The sequence below is a fragment of the Punica granatum genome, chromosome 1 (assembly GCF_007655135.1).
Source record: "Punica granatum isolate Tunisia-2019 chromosome 1, ASM765513v2, whole genome shotgun sequence".
Lineage (NCBI taxonomy): Eukaryota > Viridiplantae > Streptophyta > Magnoliopsida > Myrtales > Lythraceae > Punica > Punica granatum.
Genome location: NC_045127.1, coordinates 43634820 through 43652016, shown reverse-complemented (window position 1 = coordinate 43652016; position 17197 = coordinate 43634820). Strand labels below are relative to the sequence as shown.

Genomic DNA, 17197 nt, shown 5'->3' with positions numbered 1-17197 from the left:
GATGAATGATAAATGATAGTAATGAATAAATATTTTATTATTAAAAAAGAATACCAATAAGTGAAAATTAATTTATTTCATCAAGTCAAATTTTTTTCTTTACTCATTAGGTGATTTTTTACTCAATGGTTAAGTAGATCGAATAATTATATTTCATGTCTCTCGACCTCTCCTATTCATTAAACGCTTATTTAATTAAGTTGTAATCAAGCACAACTTAAGTCTCCACTTAATATAAAATTATCTCCCTGTTCATCCCTGTATAACATTGATTCACTTGGTTCCAGATGTTAAACAATCTCACTGTTCCAGGACCATGTCTTTGTAGTTCTTGTTTGCTGCAGACTTGTAGTTGATGAAGATCTTCTCCGCTCAAGTTGACTTCCTCATCATAGAACACAAAATAAAAAATGGAGCCTTTTTTATTTGACACGAAGTTTTGTCAAGCCCTCAATAATCAAATTCACCCACGTAAACTATGAATATATGCTTTTAACCTTACATGGATGCACGTCTTTCCAGCTTCTAAGAACAACTTGACGGTACAATATTGCATTGATTGTCTTATCCTTATTGGGGATAGCTTGAAAGATCACGGCACCTGAACTTGCTTTATTTTACGATATTGTAACGTCATATATGTCATGATTTAATATTTTTTTCAAATTTATTCTATGATTTAAAAATTATCCAAAAAGATTCATGATTTTTATGTTGTTCCAGATCTATTACAGCGTCAATTTGTACGTCAATTTTTAACTGTGTTGCTGATGTGGAACGTAAGTGGGTCCATCCTTGTCACTGTAGCCTTTTGCCTTAGATAAATTTGAGAAAAAAATTAAAACCATGAGATAGAATTGAGAAAAAATTAAAATCATGGGATAGGTTTGAGGCCCACGTACGTTTTATTGACGGACAAATTGACGCCATGATAGATTAGGACAATATGTAAATCGTAAACTTTTTTGGATAATTTTTAAAGCATGAAATAAATTTGAGAAAATGATAAAATTATGAAATATATGGCGTAAAAATCCCTTAATTTTATGTAGCACATTCCATTGCCTCCTCTTTGCTTGTCTATATTGTATATAGATAGGTATTTTGGCAATGGCTTGAAGAAAGCATTTGGTCAATGAAATTTTGCATCAGTATAGCTATTGAAAGTGATTTAACCCACATCCGAATATTGAATAGAAATACAAGAGTTTATAAAAAATTAAATATCTTAATATATGAGTTCAAGCTTTTAGGTTAGAGATGACCCAAATTGTTTATAGGTTTAGTGGAAGTTTTACAGTATTAAATTAGATAAAGTAACATGCACACTGTTAAAGTAAAAAAACGGTATAGTTTCTAAAAAAAAAAATTTAAAAATTATGAAAGTGAGAAAATTAGATTATAATAATCTTATATTTTAATTTTTTTTTCTTCGAATTATATTTCACTTGATTTTGAGATATTCCTCCATTACTTGCATAATTTATATGTCATTGTAAATATGTTCCACCAGGGAATGCTTTTTTACCTACAATCAACTATTTGATATATGATAAGCATTAAAACTATCTTTCATTACTATTACATATTTCTTGTCATCTATAATTATTATATAATTTGTAATCCAATCTCGAAAATATTAACTAAAATCATAAAAGTTCAAATTTAGTTGGTAATAAATTCGCGAATGTAATTCATAAGAAAATCAACTGTTAAACTACAAGTCGTGATTTTATTATGTTTCTAAACATACTTTACCAAAGATTAACAAAAATTTGTAAAAGTAAAGGCCCACATGATTTTCACTGCTACTTGTGCTTCGAGGATCATTAACCCATCATTCATTCTGTTTGTTCCCACTGACATTGTGAAAGTGATGATTACAATTATTAAAACATGTTAAATATAAATAGCTGTCGAATAAGGTTGTATTGGTCTTTTCCAACCAAAAAAACTTTAGTATTATGTTGGCATTGAACGTTGCAAATTGATCTCTGTCGAGATAACAAAATCGAAATCGTCCTAAATAGATTTTGCCGCCTCTCCAGATCGTACTTGCCTTTCGTTCTCTTTTAAATGCAAAAGTAGAAATCATCAGATATAGATTTAGTACAGGCAGAGGAAGAGGTAAGAAGACAAATAGAAAACACGATCAAACTTAAGTATACATGAATCTAATATCTACAAATAGCTCTTGGAGGAGGAGGACTCCGCGATTTTCGATTTCCTTTAGTGAGACCTGCCTTTCCATCCCATGTCGGAAATTGTTATTCGAATTTCGGATTTGTCCCCAGGATTGGATAAGATTTAAAAAGACAGATCCAATTCATAACCCTAAATGCAAATCCAAATCCTCCAATTAGGTCACGTACCATAGTAATTGAACAAATTATTATGTCCATAATAAACTACTCCCCCCATCATGCGGGTTGCAGAATCTGATGCTACAGCCAACATGAATTACCCAAGATGCCCCCACCCGGACGAGCTGCTTCGCCGGACCTGCCCGTAACTTCGCCACCCAACCAGGGACAAGGGCGTCCTTTCGCCTCCCGCCAAACTGAAAACGGACAATTTTGCGGCTATTTTAAATTTCAGTTCCTGAAGCAAAAAGCACAGCGGAAGTGGGATTAACTACCGCTCCATCCGCTACAGAATTGGAAACCGTTTTCCAGAATAAGTTCTCCACCGTTTTCCCTTCGCATTAACTCCCACTCGGCAACTCCCCTCACCTACCTTCAATGCCGCTTTGCTTCATCCTCACTCCTCCCCCAGATTCCCTCTCCAGTTAGCTCATCCGTCCCCACCAAAAACCTAACCTGCGATCGGTTTCAATGCGCTAGGGTTTGATTCGTTTTCCGTATTTGTGGCTGTTCTGCTTCTCGCATTGGATTTTGATTCGATTTGGTCGCTGTGAAGTCATGGAGGTGGAGCAGCCGAGGGCGGAGAACCGGGCCATGACCTTCGACGAGGCGTCGATGGAGCGGAGCAAGGGCTTCGTCAAGGCCCTGCAGGTAATGTTCCTGTTCGATCTCGTCGGAATGCATGTGAATTTGAGTTCGCATTTGGTAGGGATGAGTGCTAGATCTGGTGGTTACTTGGTGTTGAGGTGATTAGGTTTTGGCGGTTTTGATTGCTGGAATTTTGTGCTGGGCAGTTTGACTTTTCGATTTCGGACTTAATTTAACCGGAAGTCGCCCTTTCCGGAGCTAGATATGATTAATTTTAGCTTCATCTCTTGATTGGTTTCCTCTCAGGAGCTGAAGAATCTGCGGCCTCAACTATACTCTGCTGCGGAATACTGCGAGAAGTCGTATCTTCATAGTGAGCAGAAACAGATGTAAGCTGCCTTCACTGTAATTGTTAACTCATCAAGTCCGTATTTTCTCGATGAAACTATATCAACTTGTCCCTATTGTTCTGTCATAGGTAGAAAACTAAGTAGGGGATTCTGTTGAAACTGCTTACTATGCCATGGTGATGCATTGTAGATGTTGTACGTACGTGGTATGAAATATATTATTGTAGCTACTCCATTTAGCTGAGAATTTGCATTGAATTAAGCTATTAACTTGTCGAATTTTTGTGACACATTTGGGTTTGAGAATTCGGGAGATTGCAGTCTCATCTATCTGACTCAATTACTCGCAAGGGCTTATCTATTTTTAGTAATTGACTGTGGTTTTAGGCTTTAGAAGGTCATCTCCTGCATGCTTACCTTCATATGATTGTTTGGTTCATTTGAAGCCAGGGAATTCAATCTATCGCCAGTCATATATAAGGAGAGTGAAATTGAACGCTAAATCCCAAAGAATCTCTCTAGACGAGTGGATTTGTAGCATTATCGCATCTATGCATGTATTTTGCATTTCCCTCTTATTCTTAAAATTTCTTTTTAACTGCTGCAATCTTAACCTCACATTAGTATGTAACAGTTCCAACATTGTCTTAGTATTGGTGGGTGGTTGGTGAGAGACAATTGTATTGGTGAGAGAAACAGAGAAGATGAGATGCTTTACTGGGACAATTCTTGCTTGAAGTTGGTATAGTTTTCCAAAAGATGCTAAGACAACTTATTGAGTGCTTGCGAACATGTTTGAGGTCAAGAGATATAGAAACACTATCGATGTTGGCTGTTGAAATTGATGACCTCTTCAGCTAATGGCTTAGTCATGACCTTTATAACTAGGTTCATGTTTTCTTTACGAAGTGAAACTTTAGGAGCAAGCATGTGCTAGTTCTAAGAGATGGTTCCCAATATTCTCCATCTAATATTAGGAGTGGTACATTCTTAAGTAATTATATTCATGACAAAAAAATTTGTGGGTTATATCTGAAAATTGATTCTTTGAATTATTTTTTAAGGGTATTGGACAACCTTAAAGATTATGCTGTACGAGCCCTTGTTAATGCCGTTGATCACCTAGGAACTGTGGCATACAAATTAACCGACCTTCTAGAGCAACAATCTCTAGATGTTACAGTTATGCAGCTTAAAGTCACCAGTCTTAATCAGGTAATACCTTTCCCAAGCATTTATCCTCCACCATTCTTGGCCTTACTCGGGCTGCTGTTCAAGCTCTCTAGTTTTTCATGGAAAGCAATTCTACGGTGTGGAGCTTACTGACTGCTATTTTAGCAATTTCTAACTTGCCAAACGTATACGGATAAAGAAGGGCTTCGGCAGCAGCAGTTATTGGCCATTATTCCCCGGCATCATAAGCACTATATTTTACCAAGTAAGCTTCGCTGCTGATTAACTGTTGCTCTAGGGATCCAGAAGATTGATGGACTTTCCATATACTTTCATTTGCTTGTTCTTGATATGTAATCTTTTGGATGGTGAGCTAGATTCTGTCAGTAAGAAGGTGCATTTCGGTCCTCAAATACAGAAGGATGTCCGACAGAATCATCTTCAAGGTCGATCTCGTCTTCAGCCATCAGGTATAGATTTCACAGTTTAAAGATTGTCCTTTTTATCCTAATTGGCATTTTGTTTATCAAAACTACTCCTTTTGCAATAGGTGCCCCTGCAGCAAAAACTCTTTCCTGGCATTTAGCATCAGAAACAAAGTCTTCCTTGAAAGGGAGTCAAAATGTACCAACGAGGTAAGATGACCAGCTAGTATACAAATCATGGCAGAAAAACGGGTCGATCTTTGAGTTTTGACCTCCTTTTCTTTTGCAGCAGCACTGAAGATTCTGCTAAAACACCTGAAGTCTTTCATCTGCTGAGTATGTCTTTTTCATACCTGCAAGTTCATAGGTGCAGATGATTATAGCAACTTGTTTTGAACAATCTCATCTGTGCAGATGATGAAGAGAATTCACGAGTGATATCATCTGCACCTCATATGCAATTGCGAACTGGACCTCCTGCTTCTGGTGCCCTTATGACTATGGTCAGTGCTCCACGCAGGGTAATTGAAAATCTTTAAAAGAAATTTCTGCTGTTCAACGTTCATTTGTGAGACTCCGCTTATTCTTCCTTTACGCTGTGATATACATAGAAGAGTACGTTCAAGAGCATTTATGGGAACATGGATTGCTATATAGTCTATGAACTAGAATTTCTTTTCTACCTGAAGAGAATACGTTTGCCTGTGTCCATGTAGACTGTTTTGCTCCTTTTCTTGCTGTTGATTCTTGTTTTTGATATGCTCGCAAACAAATCATCACAGAGATTGAAGAAACAGCTGTGTAAGTACCTGATCAAAGCACCAGGTAGCTCATAAGCAATCCTTTTCTTGCAGGATTCCTTTGATGGCTCCAAACAGTTGACAGCATTCAGGTCATTTGATAACCCGAACAGAAGAGCAATTGTTCATGCTCCAGCTCGCAGTAGGAGCATGCTATCTGCCTTTTTTGCCAAACCGAAAACACCGAAACTGAAAGCGGCACCTGTGTCATAGAATCCCTTTCAGTCTGTACAATCATGGAGCTACAAAGCCTCCGGGTCTGTCACATCTGACTTGCTGTATATTGCTTCTCTAGTTCATGGGTGATGAACATTTCTTCCATAGGATTACGTCGAAGAGATGGAAGTCATAAGTTAGTTTACTGGGCAACCTTTTTAGTTAGACGACGTCGAATAACGAGCTGATTTGTGCATGAAACTTTTAAGTTAGCCTATGTTAGCTTTGATCACATGTAATTGCTCCTGCGCGGATCATATCATTTATTGGCTGTTGTTTTGTGACTCGTGCAATAATGTTTGTTTTTATCTGATAAGACTATGGAGGATATGAATTGTCAACATTTTCAGGGCCGGATGATGAACAAGTAAACTGTATCGGCATGTTATGATTTAGTCGTCCTGGACTGGAAATGGACACATGCCTACTGAAATTCATTGTCAAATGATGGAGATTTCTATGTTTAACAGAGAATGGGATAGGACTCCTGAGCTCATGTCCTTAGTTCAGCTGCAGCTTCATCTCTTTGATAGCTTTATAGTTTTACTTGCCTTATTGTTCATCACAAACTTGGCTCCTAACATTGGGATGCGTCTGTTCCGTCTTTGAACCGTTTATACTGACATAAGTTCGAATATTGATTCTGTTGCACAAGGAAAGTTTAATTACAATAAGTGACTTCTATACCGATATCTTTTTTTATAAATTCAACAATATGCGCATGGAATTGGGTTTCCAAATTTGTGTCCAGGGTAAGGTATAAGCAGGAGATGCAGTGCAGGGCGAACTTTACCTATTCAAAACACACTAGGACCTTGTGACACAGAAAACCAATGTTCAAGCGGGTAGTAGTCCTTGCAAGATCGGGTACACCTTGTGTTTGGAAGCGAGAAGCATGTTTTAACATTTCTTCGTCGAGGTCTAATCGGATCTTCACTTCTGTGTCCTAACTACATCAGATGACTCTAAAGGGAGCCCTTCTGTTTCTCATGCCTGATTTTCTGGTGGAAGACCTCCGTCGCTCATCGGAAGCGAGCTGCTTGCCAAGCCAAACCTGGCCCAACGTAGAAACATCCCAATCCATTACAATCATCCGATATAAAAATTCCAGTGATCCTTTTCCCTTTTTTGACGATAGTGCAGATGTTTTAAACCTATTGACTGGGCTTAATCTTGCTCGGGTTTGGCCTAGTCACGAGCTGCTCTTTTTTCATTTTTAATTCGAGTTTTATCATTTTCGTCGAGAGTGGAGACTGGAGAACGCCTTCTTCGTCACAACAACCGAGCTGATGCTCAGTCAAGAAGCGCGAAACACCGCATGAGCACACTGCTCACCGAGACATGTACCCAACTCAGCACCGACACGCTGGGCCGCCTCTGTAAGTAACAGGAGCCCGGCGGATCCCTCAACTCCGACGCCTTCCACCGCATTCCTCCCCCCTCCATTGCCGGCAGATCCGACCTCACTCAGTAAACCCGCGATCTCTCTCGTCGACAATGTCTTCGGTGTTCCTCCACCAGAGGCCGATTCAGACCACGCTCTCGAACCCCTCGTCGCTGTCCCCTCGCTTCTCGAATTTCACCCAGAGGCCCATCACGATCTTCAGCCGCACGGGCCTCCTCGTCCTCCTCTCCCTCATGGTCATCCTCGGCGTCTTCCTCCCCTGGTCGGAGCTGCCCGAGGGGCTCTTCTCCAGCACCAGGCCCGCTCTCACCAAGTGGCGGAGCTACACCCTCGCCCAGGCTGCTTCCTTCGTGGCCAAGAACGGGACCCTGATCGTGTGTGCCGTCAGCGAGCCCTATCTCCCGTTCCTCAACAACTGGCTCATCGGCATCGCCAGGCAGAGGCACCACGAGAAGGTGCTCGTCATTGCCGAGGACTACACCACCCTGTATCGTGTCAACGAGAAGTGGCCCGGCCACGCCGTTCTCATTCCTCCTGTCGTGGACACCCAAACTGCCCATAAGTTCGGTTCTCAGGTATTCTCTCTGCTCCCTCTCCTATGCAGCTGTTGTTTTTTTTTTCGCAATCATAAGTTCATGTGTCAATCTGTATTTTTTGCTGGTCTAATCGGGCCATGTTCGAAATCATAGTCATCATATTGAGTAGAACTCACAATTTCTCGGGGACTTCGAGACATGTTTTAATATTTGTGTAGGGCCATGTTGGACTGCCTTTCTCCTCTCAAACTTCTGCTTCATAATAATCATAATAGACATTTCAGATTACATGTGATTGCGGCTGGTATATTGTGCAAGTTGAGTGATTCTGTCTTCAAAGCCATGGTTTGATATATGCAGAGACTGTTCCTTACGTGCCATTTAGCTCAAAGTTCGATATACCTCCAGCTATTTTGTATCTGGGTTTATTTCGTTCTCCCAGTGTTGTTGATCCTCTATGATACAGATGCACTAGGTAATGTAGTAACAGAGGATGCGCTTCTTTTTTAGATCCATCTGTTCATGTCTTGGTCTTGTCCAGCAATAGCGGTTTGAGTTTTGGGACTTCATTTGGTTATAGTGGATTGTTGAATTCCATATTTGCAGAGAATATGCATGAAAACATGTTCTTTAGGAAACATTCACTCTGAAGTGAGAAGCAACGTGGTTTTGCCTTGTTTCCTTGGTGTCCCAACATGAGGAGGGCAAAAAAATATCATCCCTGCTCCAAATGAGCACTGGTGTTTCGATCACATTTCTTGTCTCTCATGGCTCCTTTTGTATAATTGCCCTCCATAACCCGCCCCTCTATAACTCGCCATAACCCTCAATCCAAACGATCCCTAAATTCACCAAGGCACTCGTATTTTCAGCATTGAGCTAGTGCTAAGTGGTTTCACCTTGCAGGGATTCTTCAACTTCACCTCGAGGAGACCACGTCACCTGCTGAACATTGTGGAGCTTGGGTACAATGTTATGTACAATGATGTTGATATGGTTTGGCTTGCCGACCCATTTCCTTATCTGGAAGGAAATCATGATGTTTACTTCACTGATGACATGGCTCCTGTATGTTTTCTATACTTTTCTTTAGCCTTTCTTACAACTACAGAAACTGAAATTTTGCAACATATAGTTGGGTTACCCGTGTGTTAGATGTCTTTTGGCCTTTTTATTTTTCCATTGCTGTTAGACTATTTGAGTAATTTCTTTATGGCTGTTAGGGGTAAATCTGGGGGTTGGAAATGTCACTGAAATATCCATGTTGCTGTTAAAGGCACATAGTTCTGTCATTAATTAATTTTCTAGTATTCTGGCCCGACGCATGAAGTTGTAGGAATAGATTAGTAAGAAGTGGCAGTATCCCTTTTTATTATCTTGCGAATTAATTAGATTGAAGGTGCAAATTTTTGTTTTTCTGTTGACTAAAAGATTTTGTTTCTTTACAAGGTCAAACCTCTGAACCACTCTCATGATCTCCCACCTCCAAATAAGAAAGGGCGGACTTACATATGTAGCTGCATGATCTTCCTGCGCCCCACCCCGGGAGCAAAATTGGTGTTGAAGACATGGATCGAGGAACTTGATGCTCAGCCTTGGTCAAGAGCTAAGAAAGCAAATGATCAGCCTGCTTTTAACTGGGCCTTGATGAAAACTACTAAACAGGTTCGATCTGCCTTCTTTCTCCGAGTAATGTATGTATTCTTTCAATAACCTTATGTATACGATGATCGTTACCTCTGTTATGTCTCAAACTTAAATGTTTCTGCTGAATTGAATTCTGACTTAGATGGAGCATTCAAAAGAGGATAAGGTAATACTGCTGGTCAACAATATGGGATAGGATTATATTATATAAATTGGTTGATCAGTTGCTGAATTACATCTTACTTTGCCATGCCGGTGCTACTGCAGGTAGACCTTTACTTGCTTCCGCAGGCAGCTTTCCCGACAGGGGGCCTATACTTCAAGAACAAGACGTGGGTGAAGGAAACAAAGGGGATGCATGTCATAATACACAACAATTACATCTTAGGATTCGAGAAGAAGATAAAGCGGTTCCGTGATTACGGGTTTTGGTTGGTGGATGATTACTACTCCGAGTCCCCCCTTGGCAGATTATGAGAACACCCACGATTCCTTTTGCTCTCACGACCATTCGAAGTGCAGGCGTCTCCACGGGCTAATTGCTAGTTGGACTGCTCCATGCCCATCAACTGCTACCAGCCCTAGTTTCCCTCGTCAGCACTCTTTGGTTCTTCAGGATTCTGCTGGGCGTTCCTTTTGCCAATTGATTGGACGCTGAAGAGGAGGGTCCATCACAAAGAGTGACTGGGATTCCTACATTACTTTCTATGTTCCATTGCACCATACTGAAATTTTGATGACTGAAATGACCGAGGGATGCCGATCGAGCTTAGTGCAAACTGCCCAGAGCCTAGTGAGGTTAGTAATGTATTGTTGGCTAATTCTTTTGAGTGGACTATGTGATTGATGTTGGAATTTCACGTCGATGTATTCATCTTCTGATTACGATTTTTGGCTGAAAGAAAAGATTCTCGTTGCCTGTTAGTGTATGAACTGTTTGAAATTTTGGTTCTTATTACTAAATTGTATTCAAAGAACGGCACAACGAAGAACAGGGATGACTGGTGTTGAGCCACCACGACCTTAAATTTGAGTCAGGGATGCTTTATTTCCGAAATTTCAGAGGAATTAGGGTCGTGTTTGCGATAACAGACACAAAACCAGACTGAAATTAATTCTTCACGATCGAAGGGCCACATAATCGCATTTGGGAGCAGAGCTAGAACGTTCAAGTCGTTGGTGTTGGCTAATCTCATCAACGGTCATGAAGAATCAGTGTGAAATCTACGGTTGTGATCAAGCTCTCTCTATAGGACATCAATGAAAACGGGACCACTGGATCCAGAAGGAAAACCGTCGAAGGATCCCTGTCTGGTTCTTCTTCTTAACTTCCGCGAGAAACAAGTCAAGACACATGTTTGGGCGAATGACAATCCGACACGTGTCCTAGAAAATTCGAGACATTTCGCCTCGTCTGTGGAATGGCGGGAAACATCTCGAACATGTCAGATATTTCTACGTCGCCGAAAACGGAAACCCATCGCTTCCTGCCTTGCCCATATAAAAAGGCCGCAATTTAATTCTCCCTCTATCGAACGAATTGTGATCAGGCAGACACAAGCAAAGGCGAAGGGAAAAAGCGCTCAATCACACCTATCTCGGGTTGGCGGACCGATTTCGTGCCGGTAAAGAAGCATTCGGATTTGTGGAACCGTTGGGGTGGTTACCTACATTCGGAGTCTATCTTCTTTTCTTGAACTTGTAAGTTATGATTTCTCTTCTCTGCTCTTTCTCTGTTTCTGCTTGCGGTCAGTCTGCTTCGATGTCGTGAAATGCTTGTGGGTTTGATTAAGCTTGAGAAACTGGAAGCTGGGCTATGTCGCTGTGACAATTTGAGTGAAATGTCTGGGATTTGAATGAGATGGGTTTGATCTAGTATGGATTATATGGCATATACTATGGAAAAAGGTTCAATATCTGAGACTCAACTCGACTCGATCTCCATTGTTGTTCGAAATGTACTATGGTCAATGGAAGTGGACCCTTAGGTTAGCTTTCTTGTCCGAATGGTATTTTTTCGTTTTAGCTGCCAATTGGTTTCTGAGCTAAATGGATTAATCTACCGGGATGGATTGAGCATAACCATCATAGGGCATGTACATGGTAATGGAGTGTTCATCAGCCATGGCAAAAAGAACTTGTCGGATCAGCACTCGTTGGAGCAATTTTGCTCTGATACCATAACAATACTGAGATAGGAAAAGTATCGTGTATTCTCGTTATATCTTACAGAGGTTACATGGCTAAATATACAAGAGTGAATAAGTTTAGGAAGAACAAGAAAATGGTAATTACAATAAATTACATCACAAAATAATCCCAGAATTATTCTTGCCTACTACTAGCTGGCGATTGGCATAATCTTGCTGAATCATCAGAGGAAATAACTCCATTACATGGAAATCCGTTATCATCTTGGTTTTGGCACGTAACGATGCTGCATTTTTTGGTGGTAGCAATTCTCATGAATATCTGCCTGCCTTTGGGCCTCTTGTTTCAATCAAGTGTTTCGCTGTTTGTACTCGGTTACTGTGAATTCGTGATGTAATTGATGAATAATTGCATGCCATCGATGTGCTTCTATTCTCTGTGTTGTTGTATGTTTTTTCCCTGATCGATTTTTGTTACTTCCGCAGAATCAGAGTACCATTGCCTGCATCATAGGTGGGCTCTGAGCAATAAGGAGTACAGGTTTTTGCTTCAAAAACTACCCAGTTGTGTAACGAGATGGCACGCGCTTACGCATGCCAGGACTCGATTCCTCATCAAAATGGCTGGGTACAATACGTCCCCTATGTCCAGCCAACTTCGGAGGCTGTTCCATCGCAAGTGATGGTAGATCCGTCCAAAGTCCCGGTCTTCCATGGCGCTGCACCGTACGGAGCTCCTTACAGCTATCCTGTTGGATGCCATTCTTGCTGCAATCACATGCCCGTCCCTGGCCACAACAGCTACGGTCTATCTTTTCCCCATTTCTTCCCGCCTCAACCGTCTCCTTGGTGGAGTTCTTACCCCATGTACCCTCACGCTGTACCTGTTCATCATGTGCCCCCTCCTCCAGCTTATGTTGCAGATATTCCGAGGTATGAGTATGACAAGAATGCGGCTGGACCCGGGGATTACCACTGTTGTGGCTTTCCTAAGCATGCGTGCAAGCCCCAAGGTGATCCAAGAGTCGAGATTGAAGAGCAAGAGCCTTCTCATGAGAAGGAGAAGAATTCTCCTGAAGGAGGTGTGCTGGTGCCATCGGATGTAAGAAACTATCAATATCCAGTCATTTGGATACCGCCCGAGTATGGGAAGAACGCAGAGCAGAAGAAGCCTTTGAAACCAAAGTCCGCGGATCATGACAGTGCTCTTTTAGATGTCAAACCCAGAGGAAAATCTTCGCACCAGCAACCGAGCTGGAAAAGCTACTTACCTGCTAACGTGGAAAATCTTGGCCTTCAGATGCCCGATGGCAACGATATGAGAATGGGGAACCAGCAAACTGAAGACTATAGTAAGCAGTTCTCGTATCCTATCATCTGGATACCTTATGCTAAGCTGGAGGAGGGTGAAAGAGAAGGAAAGAATGATTCTTCAAGATCTTCTTCCCAAGCTGTTCCTTCCGACAACTACATTAATGCAGATAAGATCAGAGCATCCGGGGCTGAGGGAGGTATTGCGAGCAAGAGTGGATCACACTCGGCAAAGAAATATGCCGAGGAGAATGTGCTTGTGAAGAATGCAGAGCCATCTGCAGGCAGCATTCACTTGGAGAATTCTGGGAAGAAGTTTGGTGATGTTTCCGACAAGGGAGTAGAAAACAAAGTAAAGGGATCAATTGGGAAAAAAGAGCTGGCGTCCCCAGAGAAGCCAAAGTTACCTCCGGTGTGCTTGAGAGTCGATCCCTTGCCAAGGAAGAAAAGCACCAACGGCAGTTCAAGAGCTCCCAGCCCTCCGGGTGCCAGAGAGAATGCTTCTTCTGATGTGACAGACAGTAAGGGAAAGAATCCACCTGCTGAAGCTGCTAACGAGAGAAAGTCGAATCAGGAGAAAAGAAAGGAGTTGAAGGTTATTGAGGTGAAGGATAGTCCCACTGGCAAGAAAGACGGTGCAATGGTAAGCGTGAAGCGAGCTGAGCATCCTGTTATGGTGAATTCCGTTGGTCAGGAGAATCGTAAAGACAGAGAAGAGGCTGGCGAGGGAATTAAGGAACATGACACTGTAGAGAATCCACAGAAGAATGTTATCAGTGATGGAAAAACGGAAGAAAAGAAAGAAACAACAGTAAGACCTCTCTCCGGCATAGAAGCAGCTACACTTATTCAAGCTGCCTATCGTGGTTTTGAGGTGAGGAAATGGGAGACCAGGAAGAAGCTGAAGCAAATGGCAAGTATCCGTCATGAGGTGGCTAAGATCAAGAAGAGCATTGAAGAGCTAGAATCCTCGGACAGTACGTCTCTCGATCGAGAGAAGGTTGCAAAGCAGAGAGTGGTGATTGGGGAAACCATAATGAGCCTCCTATTGACATTGGATACCCTTCAGGTAAGTAAGTTCGTCTATTTATCTTGTTAGTAGCTTTTTCTACGCTTTCCCCATACTATATAATTTCCAACCCGAGGAAATCTTAAAGTAGAATCTGACGATGGGGTATAATATGATGTTCACCGGGGCAGTCAGAAGGATGACATAGGAATGGCTCTTTCAAGAGTTCCTTTAGGACTATTCGGGATAATTGTTCGAACTTTATGTAGTGTTGATTCATAAGAAGTGTGCGTTAATGGGGGGTCGGGGGTGTGTTGGAGTAGTATTTGAAAAGTGTGAGTTGCTAGGATCTGTTGATTCACTATAATGCTTAATTTTGGGTTCATTGCAGGGTTTGCACCCAAGTCTTCGTGATGTTCGGAAGTCCTTGGCCAGGGAGATGGTGGCTTTGCAAGAGAAGCTCGATTCTCTTTTGAGCAAGAGATTAGATGATCTCATGGAAAAGCAATCTTCAGCTATCATCAAGGGGGACATGCATAAGAATGTTGCTGATGACACAAGCAAGCAATGCTACGTGGACAGAGAAGAAAACTTGCAACCCGTTGATGCCATATCTGGAGATAACGAGGAAACTGCCGCTCACAAGGTAAAGGCACCGGAGATTGTGCTTGCTAATGCAGAGGTGACGATTCCCTTGGAGGGAGAATCCTCCAGTGAGACGGTAAAAGAATTTTTGTCAAGTGATCTGAACTGTGAAATGGTAACACCTGCTGGATCAATTGAACAAGTTTCTCAGGTCAATACCTCATCAGAGGAGGGTGAATGTGAGACCATGGAGAGGGAGAAAGATGAGGCATCAAATGCTGGGGAGGCAAAGCGTCATGCCAACCAGAAATTGCCAAGAAGTCCTGATTCTGAGTATCTAGTTTCTGGTGATGGAGAATCTGATGTCGACTTGCTGATGGAATTGCCTGCTGGGGTATTAGTAGACCAGGACCGAGAAATAGTTGAGCTCCAGCAAAAGTGTGATGCTCCTTACGAAAGTAACCAGCAGCAGGACCACCTCAAGGGAGAAATCGAAGATATCGGATCAGATGATGATGCTGAGGTGAAGCAACTTGAAACACCAGACACGCAGGAAACCGTGGAACTTGAAATGGGTTTGGTAATAGGAGAGGAGGAGAACGCCCAAAAGGAGGATGTGAATCGTGGTGAAGTGGCGCCAGTGACTCCACACGAGGTTGGAACATCTGCAGTGCCACGTGAGGAAACTACACCTGAACAGGTGAAGGATGGTGGTACCTCCGACACGATAAGGGGAAAGGACGAAGAACATTCTCAAGAACAGCATGAAGCTGACTCCATAGTGCTATCCGTGGTACCACCTGATGAAGGGGAATTTGCGTTGTCTAGGGAAGATGAACAGGTGAAGAATGAAGCATCTGCCTTGGACTCGATAAGTGCGAAGGAGGAGGTGTACCCACAAGAACAGCATCATGATGCTAGTACAGTGTTGCCAGAGTCTCTAGCTGAGGAAGGGGAATCCAACTTGTCAAGTGAAGACACTACTGCTCCGGAACAGGTGAAGGATGAGAATGCTTCCTCCGTGTTATCACCCGAGGGACTTCAAAAATTGGTTGAAAGGAATGATAGCAATGCTGGTGAACCATCTGGAAATCAGGAAAATGAAATTGGAGTGGAGCACGAGCAAGGTGATCGCTGTGGTGCTGAAAGAGTCACTGCTGAGGAGGTAATGGAGAATGTCAGAGTAGCCAAGCCTCCTGAGAATGAGGTTGTGGTTGTTACTGAAGACCACCCTGTTTATTATGGAGATGGAATGGCAAGTAGCGGATCCAAGTTGAGTAATAGCAACAGCATCAATGAGCTCGAGCACAATGAGAAGCTGCGGGAGATGATGCAGAAGTTGATGGAGGCTGGGAAAGAACAATTGGATGTCATATCCAGTCTGACTGGAAGAATGAAGGAATTGGAGAAGAAACTGGCAAAGAGCAAGAAAATGAGATCAAGGCGATGCAGAGCAGCAGCAGCATCTCGTCGAAAGCTGTCTCCTAATCCATCGGGAAGGACTCCTCTGTCAACTTAAACTGTAAGATCGGGCTGCTACGGTTTTATGCGTGTTCCTTGGATGTGAAGTGGGTTTGTTCCATGTATGTCGAATTGTGTATGTGAAAAACAAGAATGTAAATTCACATAATTAAGGATAATTAAATTCGCCGTTCCAGTCATTATCGAAAAGAAAAAAATTCGTCATTCCAGTTATATTTTTCATTGTTTTCCACATTTTTTTTCCTAATAATTTTCACTTTGGATCTGTCCGATGGAATTGAATTTCTTCACTTCCGCTTTTCTGTTTGTACGAGTTGGTAAGCTTCATTAATCACCAGGCATATAATATCTGCAAGCAATACACAACCAGGAGAGGATATAAGCACGACATCGAAGGATCTCAAAGGTTAAAAGTCTACCGGTCGAGTTTTCCATTTCTGTACAAGTTTCAATACAAATTCGTACTAATCTTCTCATCAGCTTTGGTACCGTGACATAGTGCTTTGATCAAACATCGTCCGTATAATAGTTGCGATGACTTAATTCAGAGTCATTGCTGAAGGGGCATAAAATCCAGCCTTGTTCAATTCCTAGAAGAGTGAAGTAGGGGACGAAGGCGGAGTCCGATTGCCATTCAATTGACAATATTATGAGCCCGGTCTCAGGTTCAAGCTGAATGCATGACCTTGTCCAATATGCAAAACTAATGACAGAAACAACAGGGTAAGAAATCCAAAAACGAGAACCACACGTACGGAGAACTGAAACCTTGCGCCATGATGAAACCGGCCTTAAGACGATTTCGACTTCCTACAGATATGATTTCCTCGTCCAGGCTTGGTAAAGAAAATTAACTGCAACCAGTCTTTGGTTTGGGTGCTGATGGATGTACCAAATGACTAGTTGGAACTGGTACTAGAATTTTACCAGCTAGTTGAAACCAACTTTAAAATTGAACCAAATCAAAACTAATTTCGATAATCGCTCGAGATATTTGACATTTTTATTCTTTTATTTGTTGTAATTCAATCAGTAATTTATCAAGTGAAGTGGCGATACAATTAAAATGCCCAAAAAGTAATTTCTCTAAACATGGGATGGCATTTTGACATGTCATATCCTTTTCATTTTCGCTGCTTTCAGCTGGATATGGAAAC

General features: G+C 41.8%; 3 protein-coding genes across 7 annotated transcripts; all 3 read left to right on the top strand.

Annotated features, from left to right (window-relative positions):
* The first annotated feature begins 2612 nt into the window (after positions 1–2612).
* Positions 2613–6382, top strand: LOC116192660 (protein ABIL1). Of its 4 annotated transcripts, none has more exons than XM_031521267.1 (9): positions 2613–3014; positions 3258–3340; positions 4366–4516; positions 4640–4739; positions 4852–4944; positions 5025–5109; positions 5192–5235; positions 5314–5402; positions 5754–6382. In XM_031521267.1, exons 1-9 carry the CDS (start codon positions 2922–2924, stop codon positions 5910–5912), a joined length of 897 nt encoding a protein of 298 aa, XP_031377127.1. In that variant the 5' UTR covers positions 2613–2921; the 3' UTR covers positions 5913–6382. The 4 variants fall into 4 exon arrangements, with proteins under 4 accessions (XP_031377127.1, XP_031377125.1, XP_031377124.1 ...); XM_031521265.1 differs by having other exon boundaries at positions 5314–5420; XM_031521264.1 differs by having other exon boundaries at positions 5189–5235; positions 5314–5420.
* A 535-nt stretch (positions 6383–6917) lies between these two features.
* On the top strand, positions 6918–10430 carry LOC116192659 (UDP-D-xylose:L-fucose alpha-1,3-D-xylosyltransferase MGP4). Of its 2 annotated transcripts, XM_031521261.1 has the most exons (5): positions 6918–7895; positions 8763–8924; positions 9306–9521; positions 9646–9669; positions 9771–10430. In XM_031521261.1, the coding sequence occupies exons 1-5, from the start codon at positions 7413–7415 to the stop codon at positions 9978–9980; spliced, it is 1095 nt and encodes a 364-aa protein (XP_031377121.1). In that variant the 5' UTR covers positions 6918–7412; the 3' UTR covers positions 9981–10430. The 2 variants fall into 2 exon arrangements, with proteins under 2 accessions (XP_031377121.1, XP_031377123.1); XM_031521263.1 differs by lacking the exon at positions 9646–9669 and having other exon boundaries at positions 6941–7895.
* A 561-nt stretch (positions 10431–10991) lies between these two features.
* Positions 10992–16237, top strand: LOC116192658 (BAG family molecular chaperone regulator 6). Its single transcript, XM_031521260.1, has 3 exons — positions 10992–11204; positions 12140–14033; positions 14365–16237. The coding sequence occupies exons 2-3, from the start codon at positions 12231–12233 to the stop codon at positions 16075–16077; spliced, it is 3516 nt and encodes a 1171-aa protein (XP_031377120.1). The 5' UTR covers positions 10992–11204; positions 12140–12230; the 3' UTR covers positions 16078–16237.
* Positions 16238–17197: the final 960 nt, after the last annotated feature.